At 44.8% G+C, this 16751-nt stretch overlaps 1 protein-coding gene across 2 annotated transcripts; it reads left to right on the top strand.

Moving 5' to 3' along the window:
- Positions 1 to 377: 377 nt before the first annotated feature.
- On the top strand, positions 378 to 12109 carry Timm21 (translocase of inner mitochondrial membrane 21). Of its 2 annotated transcripts, XM_042693524.1 has the most exons (7): positions 378 to 854; positions 3355 to 3417; positions 3516 to 3613; positions 5847 to 5920; positions 6009 to 6114; positions 6211 to 6349; positions 12098 to 12109. In XM_042693524.1, exons 1-6 carry the CDS (start codon positions 569 to 571, stop codon positions 6313 to 6315), a joined length of 732 nt encoding a protein of 243 aa, XP_042549458.1. In that variant the 5' UTR covers positions 378 to 568; the 3' UTR covers positions 6316 to 6349; positions 12098 to 12109. The 2 variants fall into 2 exon arrangements, with proteins under 2 accessions (XP_042549458.1, XP_042549457.1); XM_042693523.1 differs by lacking the exon at positions 12098 to 12109 and having other exon boundaries at positions 6211 to 6614.
- The last annotated feature ends 4642 nt before the right edge of the window (positions 12110 to 16751 follow it).

Genomic DNA, 16751 nt, shown 5'->3' on the forward strand with positions numbered 1-16751 from the left:
AGGCGTCTCCACTCAAGGAAGGCAGAAACTCATTTGCCGTCTGGCAGGGCCATGACAAGACGGCGGACGTTCTCTATTGGCAAAGTCCACGCCAGAAGGTCGCGAGGACCCGCAGCCACGGCCGCGCTGCCGCCTCCGCGAGCTCCTGCAGCAGCAGGCCGCTCCCCGGCCGGATGTACGTGCGGCGCGTGCGCACCGCTCCGCGCGCAAAGATGCCTGGGAAGCTCTGAGCGGCCCGCGGCGCTCGTCGCCGGGCATTGTGGGAGATGTAGTCCCTTCTACTTTTCTCTCTGCGCCGACGTGGTTGAGGGTGAAGTGGTCCAACTGCGGTTCCCGGGACGCCTACGTGTTTCCCAGGGTGCCTTGCGGAGGTATGGCGGGGGTGGTCTGAAGGTCCGCAAATTCGCCAGGAAAATGGGCCCGAGGGCGTCGATTAGAAGTCCTCGTTCGACGTAGCTCTCCCTGCCACGCCTTGCAATGTGAGTGTGTGGATGTGGGCTCGTGCCCGGCTGAGTGTGTGCACGCACGGTGTCTGGGCCCCGTCCCCGAGCGGGACTTTTCTAGAAACATGATCCGCGTCCTGCTGCGGGCTGCGGAGACGGCGGCGTCGGGGAGGCGGCTGCTGCGGTCGGCGTGCGTGCCCGGCAGAGCCTGCCCGGGGGCCGAGCCCAGCGCGCGGTGGCGGCCGCCGGGGCCGAGGAGGACGGCGCCCCCCAAGGCCGTCCTCACGGTCGCCCCGAAAAACATCTGGTCGCAGGCCCACGGGCCCCGGAACGCCAAGGACGACGGCGGCAAGCCGGTGCCGGTGCTCCGAAGTGAGAGACTGGAACCCGCCGTGTCACCGTCCCAGAAAGGTAACCGGAGGCCTTCCGCAGAGACCAGGCCCCAGCCGCGCTGACCCGCGCGGCCAGCGCCCGGGTGCCAAGCTCACAACCAACTGCCAAGGAAGTTCACGCAGATCACGAGGTAGAGCCCATGGGGCACGACTGACTTAGAAACGCAGAACACAGAGCTAGTTCACCGACTGAAACGCACTTAAAAGCTTGAATTTGGTATCACTTCGTCGCATTTCTGTCTAGGAAATTTTTCTCAGCCTTAGTCTGAGGCATATTAGAAGTGGATAGGATAAGTAGAACAGACAGGTATGATTAAATCGTAATCAGCCGCGAAAGTGTTTTGTTCCTCAGCTCAATACATATTTTACTTAATAACTTCCCACATACTGAGTTAAACTCCATAGGAACTGAATTGAGAACGTCTCTTGCCATCACACACACTTGGGTGCAGTGATAGGAAGAACACATGAAACAAGGACCATGAAGCATAATTTTGTCAGAGAAAGCCAGAAGTATGTTCATCTTCATGGGTGAGAGCTGCAACAGTTAACACTACCAACAGAATCCTCCACCTACAACCAAGGACAGGGTCCTCATGGCCAGTGGGTGACTATTGTTCCAGTCCCCAAATCTTAATCTGAGATGGCTTTCTAGGAGCACTCTTGGTAGCCCTTGCTGTAGGTATGCTTCCAAGGAAGCAGATTCAAGAGCTTTGTTTAACAGGGGAGTGTTAGGGAGTGCTCTCAGTAAGGGTCAGGGAAGCAAGCAAGACCTGGCCCAGGATGCAGCTCAAGTACATGGCAAAAGAGGCCTCAGGCAGGTGCAGGAAAGAACTGTCCTAGGAGACTCTTCAGAAGAAAGAATGCTCAGAAAGGAACTTGACTGAAGACTGCCAGCCACCAGTGTTCTCGCAGTGGCAGTACCCCCACCACAGCATGAAGATTAGAGAACTGTAGAATAGCAAGAGGTCTTGTGGATAAACATATTAGGACTGAGAACTCAGAAGAGTGAAGTAGACGATGAGCAGTTTTCACTGGAGACATCTATAAAATAATACTAAACAGAAGTCTTTTTAATGAGTAGTATTTAGCATAGGCCTAGAGATACTGTAGACACACAGGAATGTTAGGAGGGTTAATTAGGAATCCAGAGTATGTGAGCCTAATTTGTGTAATAGGCACAAATATGGCTACTTGTTGGGGCAGTTGTTACTATACTTTTAACTTAGGACTTGGCACACAGCTGGAAGCTAGTATTTAAGTATAATTCATGACATTAATGGACAACAATGAGATGTTGTCATTGTAGGCCTATCAACTTGTGTACCTGGTACAAATTATATTTGTGATGGCAGTTATTGTCTGGATTGGTCCCATGAGTTACACATGTTTTAGGAGATGCAGATAATCATATCTTTTAACTTTTAATGAAAAGTTGGATTGTGTTATGCTAAAGAGTACTATAAGTACTATCTCATAAAAGTAGTAGAAGCTTACATATAAAAGGTAAAAGTAGAGATAATAAAAACAACTGTTAAAATTTTGCTTAATGAAAAAAAGATATACATAAGTCTGAGTTTCGGATGTAATGAATAAATTAGTCTGTATAATAACATAAAAGACCCTTAATATCAGTAGAAAAGTATAGTTATAATTTCAGTGTAGTAGTCTTTCATATATAAGTGAAAATGTCTATATAATAGGTACATAACAGCTACATTTCTTTACACCCCATCCCCACCCCAGGACTTCTCTTTAACCTATATATCAACGTACTTGGAAACAGTGGTTGAAACAGGTCTTGCTTTGTAGTCCAAATTGGCCTCGAATTCACAGTAATCCTCGTGCTTTCCAAGTGCTGAGATTACAAGGCTGTGCACCATGCCAGGATCACACATCTTTTATTAGTGTTGGAAAAAATATGTAAAGAGCATTATCTTTGTAGATTCTTCATTTTCTGAGTTTAATTTGTAAAGCTTTCTAACAGGAAAATTCCATTCCACATTGTATTTTATGTAGTCAATGAGGGAACATGGTGAAATGGCATTTGGGAGGACTGCTAACAACTAAGAGTTAATATCCATTTTGTTCTCTGGTCTCTTGGCTTTAGTTGACAAAGCCAGGCTTAATCTGTGTGAGGCAAACCTGTGGAAGTCATTCTGAGGGACTTAAGAGAATTACCTCCTAGAAAATAAATAGTATTCCAATTATAACATTTAAAAGAAAAGCAGAGATTCCTAGACCCTATCCATACCACCCTAAGCCTGCCACTCTCATCTGATTTTGAAGGCTAAGTGAGGATGGTCCTGGTTAGCACTTGGATGAGAGAGTTCTAAGCCCTGCTCCAAGGCGCCCATAAAGTTTTATGGCCCAGGACATTGGAGAACAACTACTGAGAACATAACAGAACCACTCACTTGGACTCTTAACTCCGTGTCACGCACTAGAAATGCTGAAGCCCTGGGTGAATCGGGTTACAGTGGGCACACAGGTAATTTAGTGCCATTTTCTCTTTGCAGTGAGAGAAGCTGGGAGAGATTTCACCTACTTAATAGTGGTGCTCATTGGAATCAGCATTACAGGTTGAAAAACACAGCAAGTACCACACTCCCAAATAACTTTTAACATACCTTTTCATCTTGCTGTTGCCTTGGTTCATCTTCTTTTTCTGTGATTTCAGGTAGCTTGTTATACACGATTTTCAAAGAACTTTTTTCTTCATCCAGTCCTAATAAGATATATGGGAAAGCCTTAGAAAAATGCAGAATACATCCTGAGGTTAGTTCTTTGATGAGAGGGAGAACATATTGGGGAGGAAAAAGTGGGCCAAACTCAAATTGCAACCTGGTGCCTAGCTACCCAGGAGGCTGCAGTCTGAGGATTGTGATTTGAAGCCAGCAAGAATGCTTTAAGTGGAAGTGTGGCTCAAGTAGTAGAGCACTAGCCTTCAGCAGAAAAGTTCAGGGACAGTAGTTGGGCCTGAGTTCAAGCCCCAGGATCTGCACATACAGACATATGAGAGTAAAAATTCAAATTCCAGCTGAGAAACCAGTAAAAATATATAGTAATACATTGGTGGTGTTGGTTTTATGGTACAAGGCCTTTTTTGTACTTGAAACATGTTGATGACACCCAGTTAGGATATATTTATCCTAACTGCACAAGTGAGATACTTTACTGGTTGTTCATAGATATTAAATGCTTAAAATACACTGAAGTAGCAAACTCAAGTGATGAATTTATAGTCTTTTTAAAATCAAGATTTGTGATCCGTGATCATAACAATAATTGTTGGCACTTACCAGTATATCATGTGCCAGGATTTACAGTGCATTATCCTGCTAAATCTTATAAAAACCCTTTGCATCTCCTATAATTGCACTATTCACTAACACAGCCATCGTCTCTGAGATGGTAAATGGGAGAGCCAGACCTGAGACCAACTCTGTCTGATACCAGATCTTACCTTCCTGAGCATAGCCCACCTCAGCTACTCCCTAGAAGTGCAGATGTGGGGACAAGCTGTCTCTTCTCTGAACAAGCCTGCCTAAAAGAAGGCGGTCCATAGCCCATGTGGCTTGCTCCGGGTGACATGCCAAATTTCTTGAGTGAAGAGCTTCCGCATGGAAAAATGGTCCGCACTGAAATCCTAATCCCAGTGCCCTGAAAACTCGCAGGAGACAGCATCACAAAAATCCAGGCTGCTCCTCACCAAGCAGTGAAGTCAAAGGAGAGAGAGTCTGTGGTCCCTGGGCAGGGAAAGAGGAGAGCCCACAGATCACCCCTGAGTGATGGAATGAAGCTGCTTAGGGAATGAGCCTTTGACTTTGACAAGGTGATGAAAATCAACTGTATTTGACATGGAAGATGCTGGTTTCTGTGTGTAATTGGGCTGCCAGTAAATGCTGCCAATTTTATTTACTGATAACAAGAATAATGTACAGATTTCTCTTGATTGGAAAGCCTATGGGAACACCTAGAGGAAGGGAGGGAGGGAGACACGTGTGAAAAAAAGTTGAAAGTGTGGCTGGAACTAAGGAAGTTAATGGGACTCTAAATTATATCTGACAAGAAATGTTCTTTCAGGGTGAATAACTAATAAACAGGTGTGAGAGCAGCCCAGAGAAAAGGAACAAAAGCTGATAACCAATGGGATGGGAGGGAAGAGAAGTAGACTCTGGGTGGGTGGGGAGATGGAAAGAGGGTTGTACCTGGGAGGAGGATGAAGAAGATTGAGTACTGCCAAAATAGACTATCCCCTCCTGTATAACTTGATAAGAGCCAATTAAAATGGAAAGAAGGAAAAGCTTGGCTCTTTCCCTTCTGCAGAAATAAGTAGGAATAGGAAGTACCTGGAGCCTCATTGGATACCTAGATGAATCTCTGAGGTGATCCAGTGTGCTGAACAAACTCAGTCTCAGAGTTTCCAGCATTGAGAACAGAACTCCACAGACTAAACATGAAAAGTGAGATATTAATAAGATCATCACTTAATCTACTGCCTAAGGGACCTCGATGGATGTCGACCTCTAACCATTTAGTTTTGCCGGTATATTTTAAGAGCCACTCTACCAAGTGGTGGGCATGCTTGAAAAATAGAAATCCTAGTGTCTGATGCTGTTTAACCATTTATTAAAGTCGCTTATTTAGACAATTGCTCCGCTTGTTTCACCGCACCGATGTCTGTCAAATATCTTGCATATTATTCCTTTTCATTTATGCCTGGGAACTCTTGATAATGAAGACATCCGGAGCGGTAACAAGACAACCTAGCTGTGAAAAGAAACCTGTAGTTCTGTTGTTTTGAAACGACAGATGCCACCCTAAGATAACCATTTCTGTGCATGACTTACAGGATGCTCCATGCCTAGCCTTTTTGGTCGTTTTCTTATTCTTGGAGTCACCATCTTTTAAAGAGCCTTAGCCTCACTGGTTTTTTTTCACTGTCAGAAAATAATTCCCTAGGACTCATTTAACAAGTGACACTAAGGAAGCATTGTCTCGACCGCAGGTGATCAGTATTTTCGGTAAACCTTTGAAAGGCTACGGGGAAATGTCGAGACGTGGACGGAGGCAGCATGTCAGGTACCACCGTCCCCTTGGAGTTGGGAAGCCCGTAAATTGTTTTTAAATGAAAGGAACTTATGCCCGTATGGTTTCACTTTCTCCGCAGTTTCATTGAATATGTTAAAGATGGGCTGAAACACATGCGTTTGAAGTTCTACATTGAGGGGTCCGAGCCAGGGAAGCAAGGAACAGTGCACGTGGAAGTCAAAGAGGTGTGAGGATCATGGGGGGGTGGGGGTAGTGGTTTGGAGCAGTGCTGTTTAAGCTCCACCGACGGAACTAACACTTGGAAATACATTTCTCCTTAGAACCCAGAGAATGGCAAATACGAATTCCGATATATATTTGTGGAAACAGAATCCTTTCCTAGAAGAACAATTGTCATTGAAGATAATCGGTCTCAAGACAGTTAAAAGGATCGAGCAAGGATGCTGTTTTCTGAAGGATGTGGAGAGTGCAGAAGCACAACTATGTTCACAACCCTCTTCCAGAATCAGCTCACAGAAGCGAGAACATTGCTCAAAAAGCAAATGGAGAAGATATTTGATGTGTTTAGGCAAACCAAATTAGAGATTTTCTTGTGAGAAATCATGAAACAGTGTATTTTGCATTTTTTCTTTGTCAATCATGACAGTATTTCTATTCTACTTTCATGATGTGAATTTTTTACTGAAAATTTTATGCAATGTAAATAAAAGATTTCAGTATTTTATGCTTTAATATTGTATAATTTCGTAAATCCCACAGAAAGAAATTAAAACTATCAAAATGGTATCAGAAGCATCTTCCACATACTTTAGAGTCTGACTTGAGACAAACACAGTGAACTATATGATAAATACCTCCTGGGAACCATATACACTGTACACACTTTTGGGATCCTTCTCTGTCGCACGTCCCCTTCCACGACTCAGCTTGTGCAGGACCTTAGCATTCGCAAACCTCACCATCACATGGCTGGTTAGTGTTAGGGGTTGGAACATTCCCAGTCCCTCAGAGTTTGAGATTTACACTGCAAAAACAAAAACTGGAACTATGTGAGATTCATTTAAATGTGTGAGGCTTTTTTTAATGTGGTCACATAGCCAGGCACCGGAGGCTCTTGTCTATAATCCCAGGTGCTCAGGAAGCTCGTATCAGCATCACAGTTTGAAGTCAGCCCAGGCAAAAAAATCCATCTCCATCTTGTTAATCATCAAAACGTTGAAGTGCTCAGGTGGTAGAACATAAGCCACAAGCAAGACTCTGGAAGTGTGGCTTGGAGAGTCCTATCTCTGCAGCTTGCCTGTTGTCTCGTATGCAGCTTGTCTCAGACCTCTGGGCCAGACCAGTGACTCAGGTGACATCTCCCGACCTGCCTGATGATTAGAATAATGGCTGACTCCGCATTTCACGCCCTGTCTGGTTGTCAGAAAACAAGTCTTCATAGGACTAGAGCCGGGTCTACTTTAATCTACAACTACCCAAAGAAATGTCCGTAGCCTGGCTGAGATAATAGGACCTTACTTTCACAGTGTGGAGGCCAGAAGTCCGAGGGCCACCCTCCCACAGGAGGCTCTAGGGAGGGGAGCTCTTGGCTGTGGCTGCCTTACTGTCCCCTCTACCTCCCTCATTCTAGGGCAGGGTCTTCTGCTCACAGGCCCCCACCTCTTCCACAGGACCCATCCACATGACCTAGGTCGACCCCCGTCTCCAGAACTGTACATCCTGAAAGATGCTTCCAATATAAGGAATAATCATTTATTCAAGCTCTTCTATCTTCTTCCAAGCAAAGCATTTTTCCCATGAGCTATTGTCAGATGCCGATGTGAATTCTTAATATTCTGAAAGAAAATGGTCCTAGAAAGTATACAATATTTACAGCCTTCTGTCTGTTCTGCCTCACTTAAGGAAGACTCATCCACACAGGAGCATTCTTTGGCTTTGGGGAACAGATGGTGATGGCGAACAAAAAGGCATGAAGTAGAGCTTCTGTCCCCTATAGGGAGCAGTGGTCTGTGTTTGCCAAAGCACTTGACCCTTGACTCCTCTTACCTCAGCCACACCTCCTCTCCATCACCTGCACACGACCCATGGCCCAAGGACACTACCTCCCTGTGTGCGTTTTCATCCCACTAAACAGGAACGTCATGTCCTAATAGTATCAATTCCCTGTCAAGGGGGGAGGGGCACACGTGCACTTTCCCTCAGAGGTAGTCCATCTCATTCCACCTTCCTACTGCTCTAAAGCCATCCTCCCTCCCTTTTCCTTTAACTCCATCTGAACAATTGCAACTTGGATCCGTATTGAAATACAGAGATGAAGTCCCACACTGGGACTTGACAACACCCACCTTGCAACACCCAGAGGGGGCAGAAGGCCGACCCCTTTCAGTCCTGATTCTGCTGTGGGACAAGCATCTGGTGTGGGCCAGCTCCAGGTCACATGGAGACTTTCTCTAGGGATAGACCCCAGTTTATTTGAGAGGTGATCCAGGAAGCACCAGGAGAGGGAAAGTGAGAAGGAAGCAAGGCCTGCCAAGGAGAGGGGCAGACTGACACCCAGGAGCTGGCCATGGGCACAGGTGTGCCAGGGGCCCCGCTGCCTCATGCCAGCAAGCGCTGAGCTCCCGGAGCAGGTGTTCTCCAGGTGCCCTACAACCTCAGTGCTGTCCCCGGGAGGCCTTCCCAGTGTAACTGGTGAACACACTTCTGAAATGTTAAAGTCACTTGAATCAAAAGGGAATGAAATAAATACTTATAAATTATGGCAATCAAACTAGTTTTTTAAATTTATATTTCAAATGTTGTGATATAAAATTCTATTTCTCCTAAGCCCTGTTTTCATTTTTAAATCTGTCTTCAAGAATATAATCATACCTCCTAGTCTTGTAATAAATTCCCTTACTTATTGAACCACCAGGCTGTGATACATTTATTGGTGGTTCCTTTTAGAAGCCCATAGCGTTTGCATTTGGGGAAGTTACCTTAAAGCACAGGAGTGTCGCTTAGACTATGGGATTCAGGACCTCTCTAATGCATGGACCTCACCTAACATTCTGGAAGGAGGCAGCTGGACCTCTCTCCCCTGTTTCTTCCTCTCTTCCTCTCCTCTCTCCTCTGTGGCTTTTCTTTCACTCTCTTTCTGTCTTTGTCTCTCTCCTTTCTCCTCTCTGTCTCTCTCTTCCCTCTTTCTGTCCCTCTCCTCTGTTTCTCTCCTCTATCTCTGTGTCTCTCATCTCTCTTGACTCTGTGTCTCTCCCTTTTGTCTCTTGTCTGTCCTCCCCACTTACACACAGTGAGAATATACACAAAGGTGTTTTCTGCAAATATGAATTTTCCATTTAGGAAGAGCAGATTTTCAACTGCTGCTCCCCAAGGATTTCATCTTGGTTTCTTCTAAAAAGCAAGACCCCTTGATATATTTAGTGGGATTTACATTTCATTCAATAATGTAAATAATCATCAAGAGCAGAAATAATGGTGACAACAACTAATATCAAAACATACTCATCAATAAGGAGATACAACTCTTTTGAATGACACTATAAAGTAAAAGCTCCTACATTATTCATTCCACAAACTCTGAGTTCCTACTTTCCACTGGGCAGAGACCAGAGAAAGATGACTAGACGGGTGGATAGACAGATAAATGATGGATGCACATTGTACAAATATATAGATACATACATAGATGATGCATGGAAAGAGACATGGGTAAATGAATGAAGATATACACAGGGAGAAAGACAGGTAGATTACAAATAGGCATACTGATAAACCATTTTGCTTTAATTTGCAACAAAGAACTCTTATAAATAAAAGTCAACCTGGGCACCAATGGCTTGTGCCTGCAGTCCTAGCTATCAAGAGGCTGAGATCTGAGGATCATGGTTCAAAGCCAGTTTGGGCAGGAAAAGTCTGTAAGACTCTTATCTCCAACTAACCACAAAAAGCTGGAAGTGAAGCTGTAGCTCAAATAATACTCTAGCCTTGAGCCAAAGAATTCTAGGACCATACCTAGGCCCACGCGTGCACACACACACACAATGTCAAAATATTTGCTTTGGGTGGGTTATTTTTCAGTTCTGTGTTTGAACTCAGGGCCTCACACTTACCAGGCAGAAGCTCTACCTTGAGCCATATCCCCAACTCTAAGGATACAACAAGATCTGCAATAGCCCAGGCTTCTGAACATGAGCCACTGTTCTAGCTGACATACTGCACAGCAGTTGAAATTTAAAAAGCAGGTCACAGTGGTATTGGATCAATGGACAGATGTGGTAGTCTACATGGTGATTTCGTGGATATTTATCACTAGTATGCTGTGATGATTGATGTTTTCCAGGACTTTCACCATGATTGCTATGATTGTGCAGCAACATATTTGTATACCAGTGTAACCACAAGGTGAGTGCTGAACATAAAGAGATCATACACTTCATCTTATGATTCCCTATGGTTTACTCATTTAGAATTTTTGTCAGATTAACGATAGCAAGAAAGGCCAAGCTGCCACCAAGTTCATAATACCATTACAGCTTACAATATTTGTCTTCTGCCATTGTTTTCTTCTGACTCCAAACTTGTATGTTCTGCTCCTCCTGGGCCACAAGGTGGATTGCCTGAGCCCCACCGTGATACTCTAACCTTCAGGGCCACCAGAGGGCCACTGTTACCACCATCTGGAGAGGATATACCAGATTTATGAAAACAGTTACAATCAACTGCATTGTGTAAGACACCTGGGATCTGTTCTGCTCTGGGGTGTGTGTGTGTGTGTGTGTGTGTGACAGAGAGAGAGAGAGAGTTCTAGGCCATGAACTTGGGGCCTGGGCATTATTTTGCTCAAGGCTAATGCTCTACTACTTGAGTTCCAGTTCTACTTCTGCTATTTGGTAGTTAATTGGAGATAGTGTGTCTCAGGGACTTTCTTGCCCCAGCTGGCTTTGAACTGTGATCCTCAGATCTCAACCTCCTGAGCAGCTAGGATTACAAATGTGAGCCACTGGTGCTGGGCAAAACAATTGTTTTTAGGTAGTCTCTTAAAGATACTTATTTCTATAAGATTCACCCTATATAGTATTTACTTAAGTTTCAAGATCCTCTAGTAAGTTCAATTATATATGTGTATGTGTGTGTGAGCTAGTATATATATATATATATATATATAAAAGTTGTTCATCAAATCTTCATACTTTCAACAACATTTTAACTATTATAGCCTGTATTCTCAAAGCTTCTGTGACAGACAAAATTGAGAAAGACTAAATTCTTATCTTCAAGAATAGTCAAATTGGGCCAGATGCCAGTGGCTCATACCTGTAATTGTAACTGAGAGGCAGAGAATGGGAGAATTGTGGTTCAAGGCCAGACTAGGTAAAAAGATTACAAGACCTCTTCACAAGCAATAGCTAGACAGCAGTGGCATGCACCTTTCACCCAGGTATCATAAAACAGGAAGTGTAAATAGGAGGATCAAGGTCCAGGCTGACCTGAGCAAACAGTGAGCCCCTACCACAAAAACAGTCAGAGCAAAAGAGGACTGGGTGCATTGCTTATGTAACAGACCACTTGACTAATACGCACAAACTCCTGAGTTCAAACCTCATTTTTGTCAAAGAGGAAAAAAGAAGGAGGAGGAGACATATTGGAAGCATAGAGACCAACTGGTTATCAGGGTCAGAATCTGCCGTGAACAGCAAAGAAAACACAGTAGGAAAATTATTGCCTCTTCACAGGGGTGGAGCCAGCTCCACACATGTCAGTCACATTGAACAGTAGAGAAAGAAACAGGCATCCAATAAGAAAAGCAACACAGTCTGTCCGCTCAACATGTTCGCTACTTGGATCGGTAGAAGTCTGAAATCATCTTTACCCTCTCCTAAAGGGCATATTATGCCCACTGTTGGGGTGATCAGAGAAGAAAGGAAGGAAAGACATCCCTAAGACTGAGCTGTATAGATTTCTACAGCAGCCTAGGAACCACCTCCATGGTGGTTTACTCCCATAAAAAATAAAACTTTTTAAATCTTCTAAAAAATTTTTAAATCTGAAAGTGCTCTCTCACGCGCGCGCGCGCGCACACACTCTCTCTCTCCTAGACAGAAAGAAAACCTTGTTGTGATTCAAGGAACCTACCCTCCCCACTCCCCATTCTGAGATGCCAACATGCTCTGAAAGCAGCCTGGTATGCCTGAAGCTCTCCCATGCCAGTGAAGGGCACAGTGTCCTCTGAAAGAGCTGCTGAAAACTGGAGGGAAGAAGGGGAACATGCAAATTCCTGACAGACCAAAGACTTGAACGCTTCCCCTTGCACCACTTGCCTCTGCCCTGGGCATCAAGCGTGACTAAAAAGTAACCCAGCTCAGGGATTCCGCTGGGCCTGGAGGGCCTTGGCACCGTCCCTGCAGCTCCAGGAGCTCCTGTAAACCAGGGCTAAATCTGTCATGAAGGACAACTGGAAACTTAAAGGTGTCTCTCATCCAATGTTTGCTATCCACACACAGAGCGAAGAGGCTGGAGTAGGAAACCAACTGTCAGTGCCATCTTTCATGAATGCCTTGGGTCAGGCCATGGTGACAGGCTACTGGCTAAGTAGCCCATCATGATGCCGCTCCATACACAGGTTATAGTCCACAAGTAATAATGCAATTCAGCTGTGGATTTGTTTATAGGTTACGAGACAAATTAATATTAGTGATGTGAGATCATGGGTGATTTGGAGAGAGAGAGGGAGGGAGGCAGCGGTTCCTATAAAAGTTCATAGTGTTTGGATCAAATTAGCACCAACATTAATGCTATGTAACTTACAGGTGAATATGAATATGCCACAATTGATTTTGAATGTATGGCAGAAATAAGCTTAGTTTGTTTCCATTTTTTCCATAAGATGCTGTAAGAAGTTTTAGGATTCTAGAAATCTTCATTATATACACAGACTTCCAATTCAGTGACATAGTTGCAAGAACTGGACCCAGAGATCAGGGCATCCACATGTGCTTCTGTTGTCATAGAAAGGTCTAACATTTTTTTGGCGAGGGAGGGGGACCGGTCGTGGAGCCTGAACTCAGGGCCTGGGCACTGTCCCTCAGCTCTTCAGCTCAAGGCTAGCACTCTACCACTTGAGCCACAGTGCCACTTCTGGCTTTTTTCTTTTTTGCTTATGGGGTACTGAAGAATCGAACCCAGGGCCTCATGCATGCAAGGCAAGCGCTCTACCACTGAGCCACCTTCCCAGCCCCAAGTCTAACATTTTTACCTGAATGCTGTTATCCATGTTAATCACAGGAGGGCATAAGATCAGAAAGGTTTGAATTGAGGTCTTCAACAGTAGATTATTAAACAGTCTAATGAGCCTGTGAAGTTTGGGATATAATTTAATGTCATGAGGAATAGAAATAATGAGCTGATATACACAACAGAAAGTACAGCTCTGTCCTTAGTTTGTTCTCTATGGTTTCCTCATTGGAAATGAGGAAGCAATTCTACCTTTACCTCTGCCTCTAATGTACGGGTCGTTGGGGTTAGTGTGGCTTCAAAGAGAATACAGAATACTATCATCTCGCAGCTGCAAAGGCCGTACAAATCTCCCTCTGTGATAATTGGGGGTACCTGGTCAAATGACTAGGTATAAGTGACAAGCAATGACTAGGCCCCTGTTTGCTCCAACTTCAGAATGCCTGTCACCCCTCCCTTTGGTGACTGAGGTCTGCAGTCCTTCCCATCAGTCTCCATGCAGTACCTAGGACAGATGGACATAGCCACTCTCTCCAGCCAGATTTCCCAACAGGCATTCTCTCCCACTGAGGGTGCACTGGTGCCTTATAAGACAGCCCTATGGATATGAACCTGTGTGACCATGCGCTGGTAGATTGGCATGGGGCGGGGAGGAGAGCCCGGCAGCCAGGTATCACTGCACAGCCTAGCAGGACGTGCACTGGCCAGGACAGGACAGGCTAGAATCATAATTCTGCCTTTTTACAAATTGAGCCTCGACAGAGGACTTTCTTGCCCTAGCATTCACTTAGTCATCTATAAAATGGTGGCATTTGGCATTTTTTACTCATCCTAGGTGAGCATGGGTTTTGAAGTGGTGTCTTTGCAGCATTTAATAGATTTCATAAGTGAAGATAGGGCACTATGAATTCAGCTTGGTTCCAAATCCATTAGTAGTTGTGTCCTTATGAGAAGGGAAAGTGCACGGTTAGGCAGAGAAAAAGCAGGAAGATGGCTGTGTCAAGATGGCCGTGTGACATCTTTATGTAACATAAGGAATGCGGATTGCCGGCCAGGACGCAATGCTGAAGAAGGCCTCCAGGGGGAACCCTGCTCACAGTTTGGGGGCTTCCTTCCAGAACTGACAGAGTTAATCCTTTCTTCTTTAAGCCAAGCCAGCTCTGGTACTTTTTATTAGCAGCCCTAGGGAACTAATACAGTAGTGAAAGCTACCATACAGGCCGGTTTGTGAGGGGATTAAGTGAGATTACATAAGCAAATGCTTATTAGGTGTTGGATATCACCCTTTTCTTCCTGTTCCCAGGACCTGAAAATAGAAATCAATTCAAGAAGGGTTTTGATAGCCTCCTGTCACCTAAGAACTGAAGGGGAAGGCTCCAGGGCATAGTCAGTCTGATCTAAGGCTAGAAGTATACAGGGGAATCGCCCATTCAGAGACCTCACGACACAGCTGGAGGCTTCTCCCCTGGCATCTGTCGGGTACATCCCTAAGTGGAAGACAAGCAGCAGAAACCTGCCCAGGAGAGACAGACAACAAGGAAAAGGCCTACGTACATTCTGAGACTATTCCTAAGTCTGCCATCTAAAAGAAACAAGCTTAATTTCTCCCCATATGTTCTCAGAAAGCAATTAACTCATGTTAAACTGTCATTAGATAGTTGGTAGGTGGAACGATGGCTGTACTAAAAAGTGTGTTCAGAAGGCAGTTAGCTGCATGGAGTCCAGAAGTGAGGCTGGTGAGTGCAGGGCATGCACCTGCCCAGGTAGAGGAGCTGGCATGTCTCAGGTGTAACCTGAGGTATGATCTGAGGTAGAACAGCTGCTGTCTCAGGTATAACCTGAGCTATGACTGAAGTATAACCTGAGGTATAACAGCTGGCACGTCTTAGATATAACCTGGTATGACTTGAAATATAACAGCTGGCGTGTCTCAGGTGTAACCTGAGCTATGACCTGAGGTATAATAGCTGCCATGGCTTAGGTATAACCTGAGGTAGAATAGCTGCTGTGTCTCAGGTTTAACCTGAGGTATAACAACTGGCATGTCTCAAGTGTCTCAGATATAACCTGAGGTATAATAGCTGCCATCTTGAAATATAACAGCTCCCGTGTCTCAGGTATGACTTGAGGTAGAATAGCTGGCATGTCTCAGGTAAAACCACCATTAGAAGCTGCATTGCAGGGAACAAACCATCCCTCTCCTCAGAAGACACTCAGACCTCCTTCTCATTTTCTGATCCTTAACTCTGTTTCTCTAATCAAACATGGAGGATACTCAAATCTGGATACAATTCATTAACCAACTGCTGACACAGTATCTAAGAAGTTAATCATGCTTGAACACATGTGTGCGTGTGTGCGCGCACACACACACATACACCAAGCATTTGTAGCAATCAAACTTAGGCATCAAAGAAATTTAACAGCCCTTGAAATCTAAGGAAAAGATTGGGCAACCAAATGTGAGAAGGTAGGTCACAGATACAGCTGGGCTGAAGGATGAAGGAGCGGCCTTGACGCCACCAGCAATCTCTGCAGGTATGCTTCTCATTCTCAGAATAGCCAGAGACCCTGGCTGTCCAGAAACAAGGCTACAATGCTCGGATCCCCAGCCCACAGCCTGAGAACTCTGGGGGCAGCTCTTCCTGAGTCCTTTCCAGTAGCTCCTGGCAGACACCATCCCCCAACCAGCCAGCTGAATGTAGTCTGAGGACAGCGTCAAGAGGGAGCCCAGCAGTTCTGCCAAAGCACTGTGGTTAGAATCAGGAGAGGCAGAGGGAGAGGAAGTATTCTCCCAGTCAGTGATGAGTTCTTGGGTGGGGACCAGAGAGGAGGACAGGAGTTCTAGTAAGTAACACAATAGAGGTCTACCAGTCCTCAGCTGACTGGTTTTACCATGGGAACATCAGAGATAATCATCAGCCTCCTTCCTAGCTACAGCAAGCCACACAGCATGGTTAGTACCTTCTGCTCGCTTACACATCCACAGTGAGTTATGCCTTACATCTTGTCCATGTTAAATGTGTTCTAGTCTGATTTATTTTTGTTTTAGAAATCCAGTGGTGGCAAATTTTCTGTTTGCCTTCTGTTTCCCACAATATTTAATCTATAACAAAACTAACAACACCTCACATTTGAATTGCAGATGACAGTGTGAGACTCCAAGCTACCTAATTAAGTCAGCAAATAATCAAGCCTTAATCGCTCTCATTAACAAGAGGCTTAATATAATAATGACATGAGAGGGGGAAAGTGAAATAAAGTTAAAGGATGACAAGTTTAACATTTAGAATATTTTCAACTATTCATCTTTTTTTTTTTTTTTGGTCAGTCATGGGGCTTGAGCTCTGGGCTTGGGCGCTGTCCCTCAGCTCTTCAGTTCACGGCGAGCGCTCTACCGCTTGAGCCCCAGCGCCACTTCCGGTTTTCTAGTGATTTATTGGAGATAAGTGTCTCACGGACTTTACTTTCCTGGGCTGGCTTTGAACCGTGATCCTCAGATCTCAGCCTCCTGAGTATCTAGGATTATAGACATGAGCCACCGGCGCCCGGCTTTCAACTATTCATCTTCAATGTGAGAATTTTTTTTAACTTAATAAGCCATCATTGGCCACAGGCTTCAAGAGCACTT

Source organism: Dipodomys spectabilis, unplaced genomic scaffold, assembly GCF_019054845.1.
Source record: "Dipodomys spectabilis isolate Male_0828 unplaced genomic scaffold, ASM1905484v1 ptg000169l, whole genome shotgun sequence".
Lineage (NCBI taxonomy): Eukaryota > Metazoa > Chordata > Mammalia > Rodentia > Heteromyidae > Dipodomys > Dipodomys spectabilis.

What these genes read in the sequence shown, in the direction of transcription:
- Timm21 (XM_042693524.1), top strand. Translation starts at nt 569, where the DNA reads ATGATCCGCGTCCTGCTGCGGGCTGCGGAGACGGCGGCGTCGGGGAGG. An exon ending in AATGCAGAATACATCCTGAG is followed by an intron (nt 3,614 to 5,846) that starts GTTAGTTCTTTG and finishes TCTCGACCGCAG; the next exon opens with GTGATCAGTATTTTCGGTAA. An exon ending in TGCACGTGGAAGTCAAAGAG is followed by an intron (nt 6,115 to 6,210) that starts GTGTGAGGATCA and finishes ATTTCTCCTTAG; the next exon opens with AACCCAGAGAATGGCAAATA.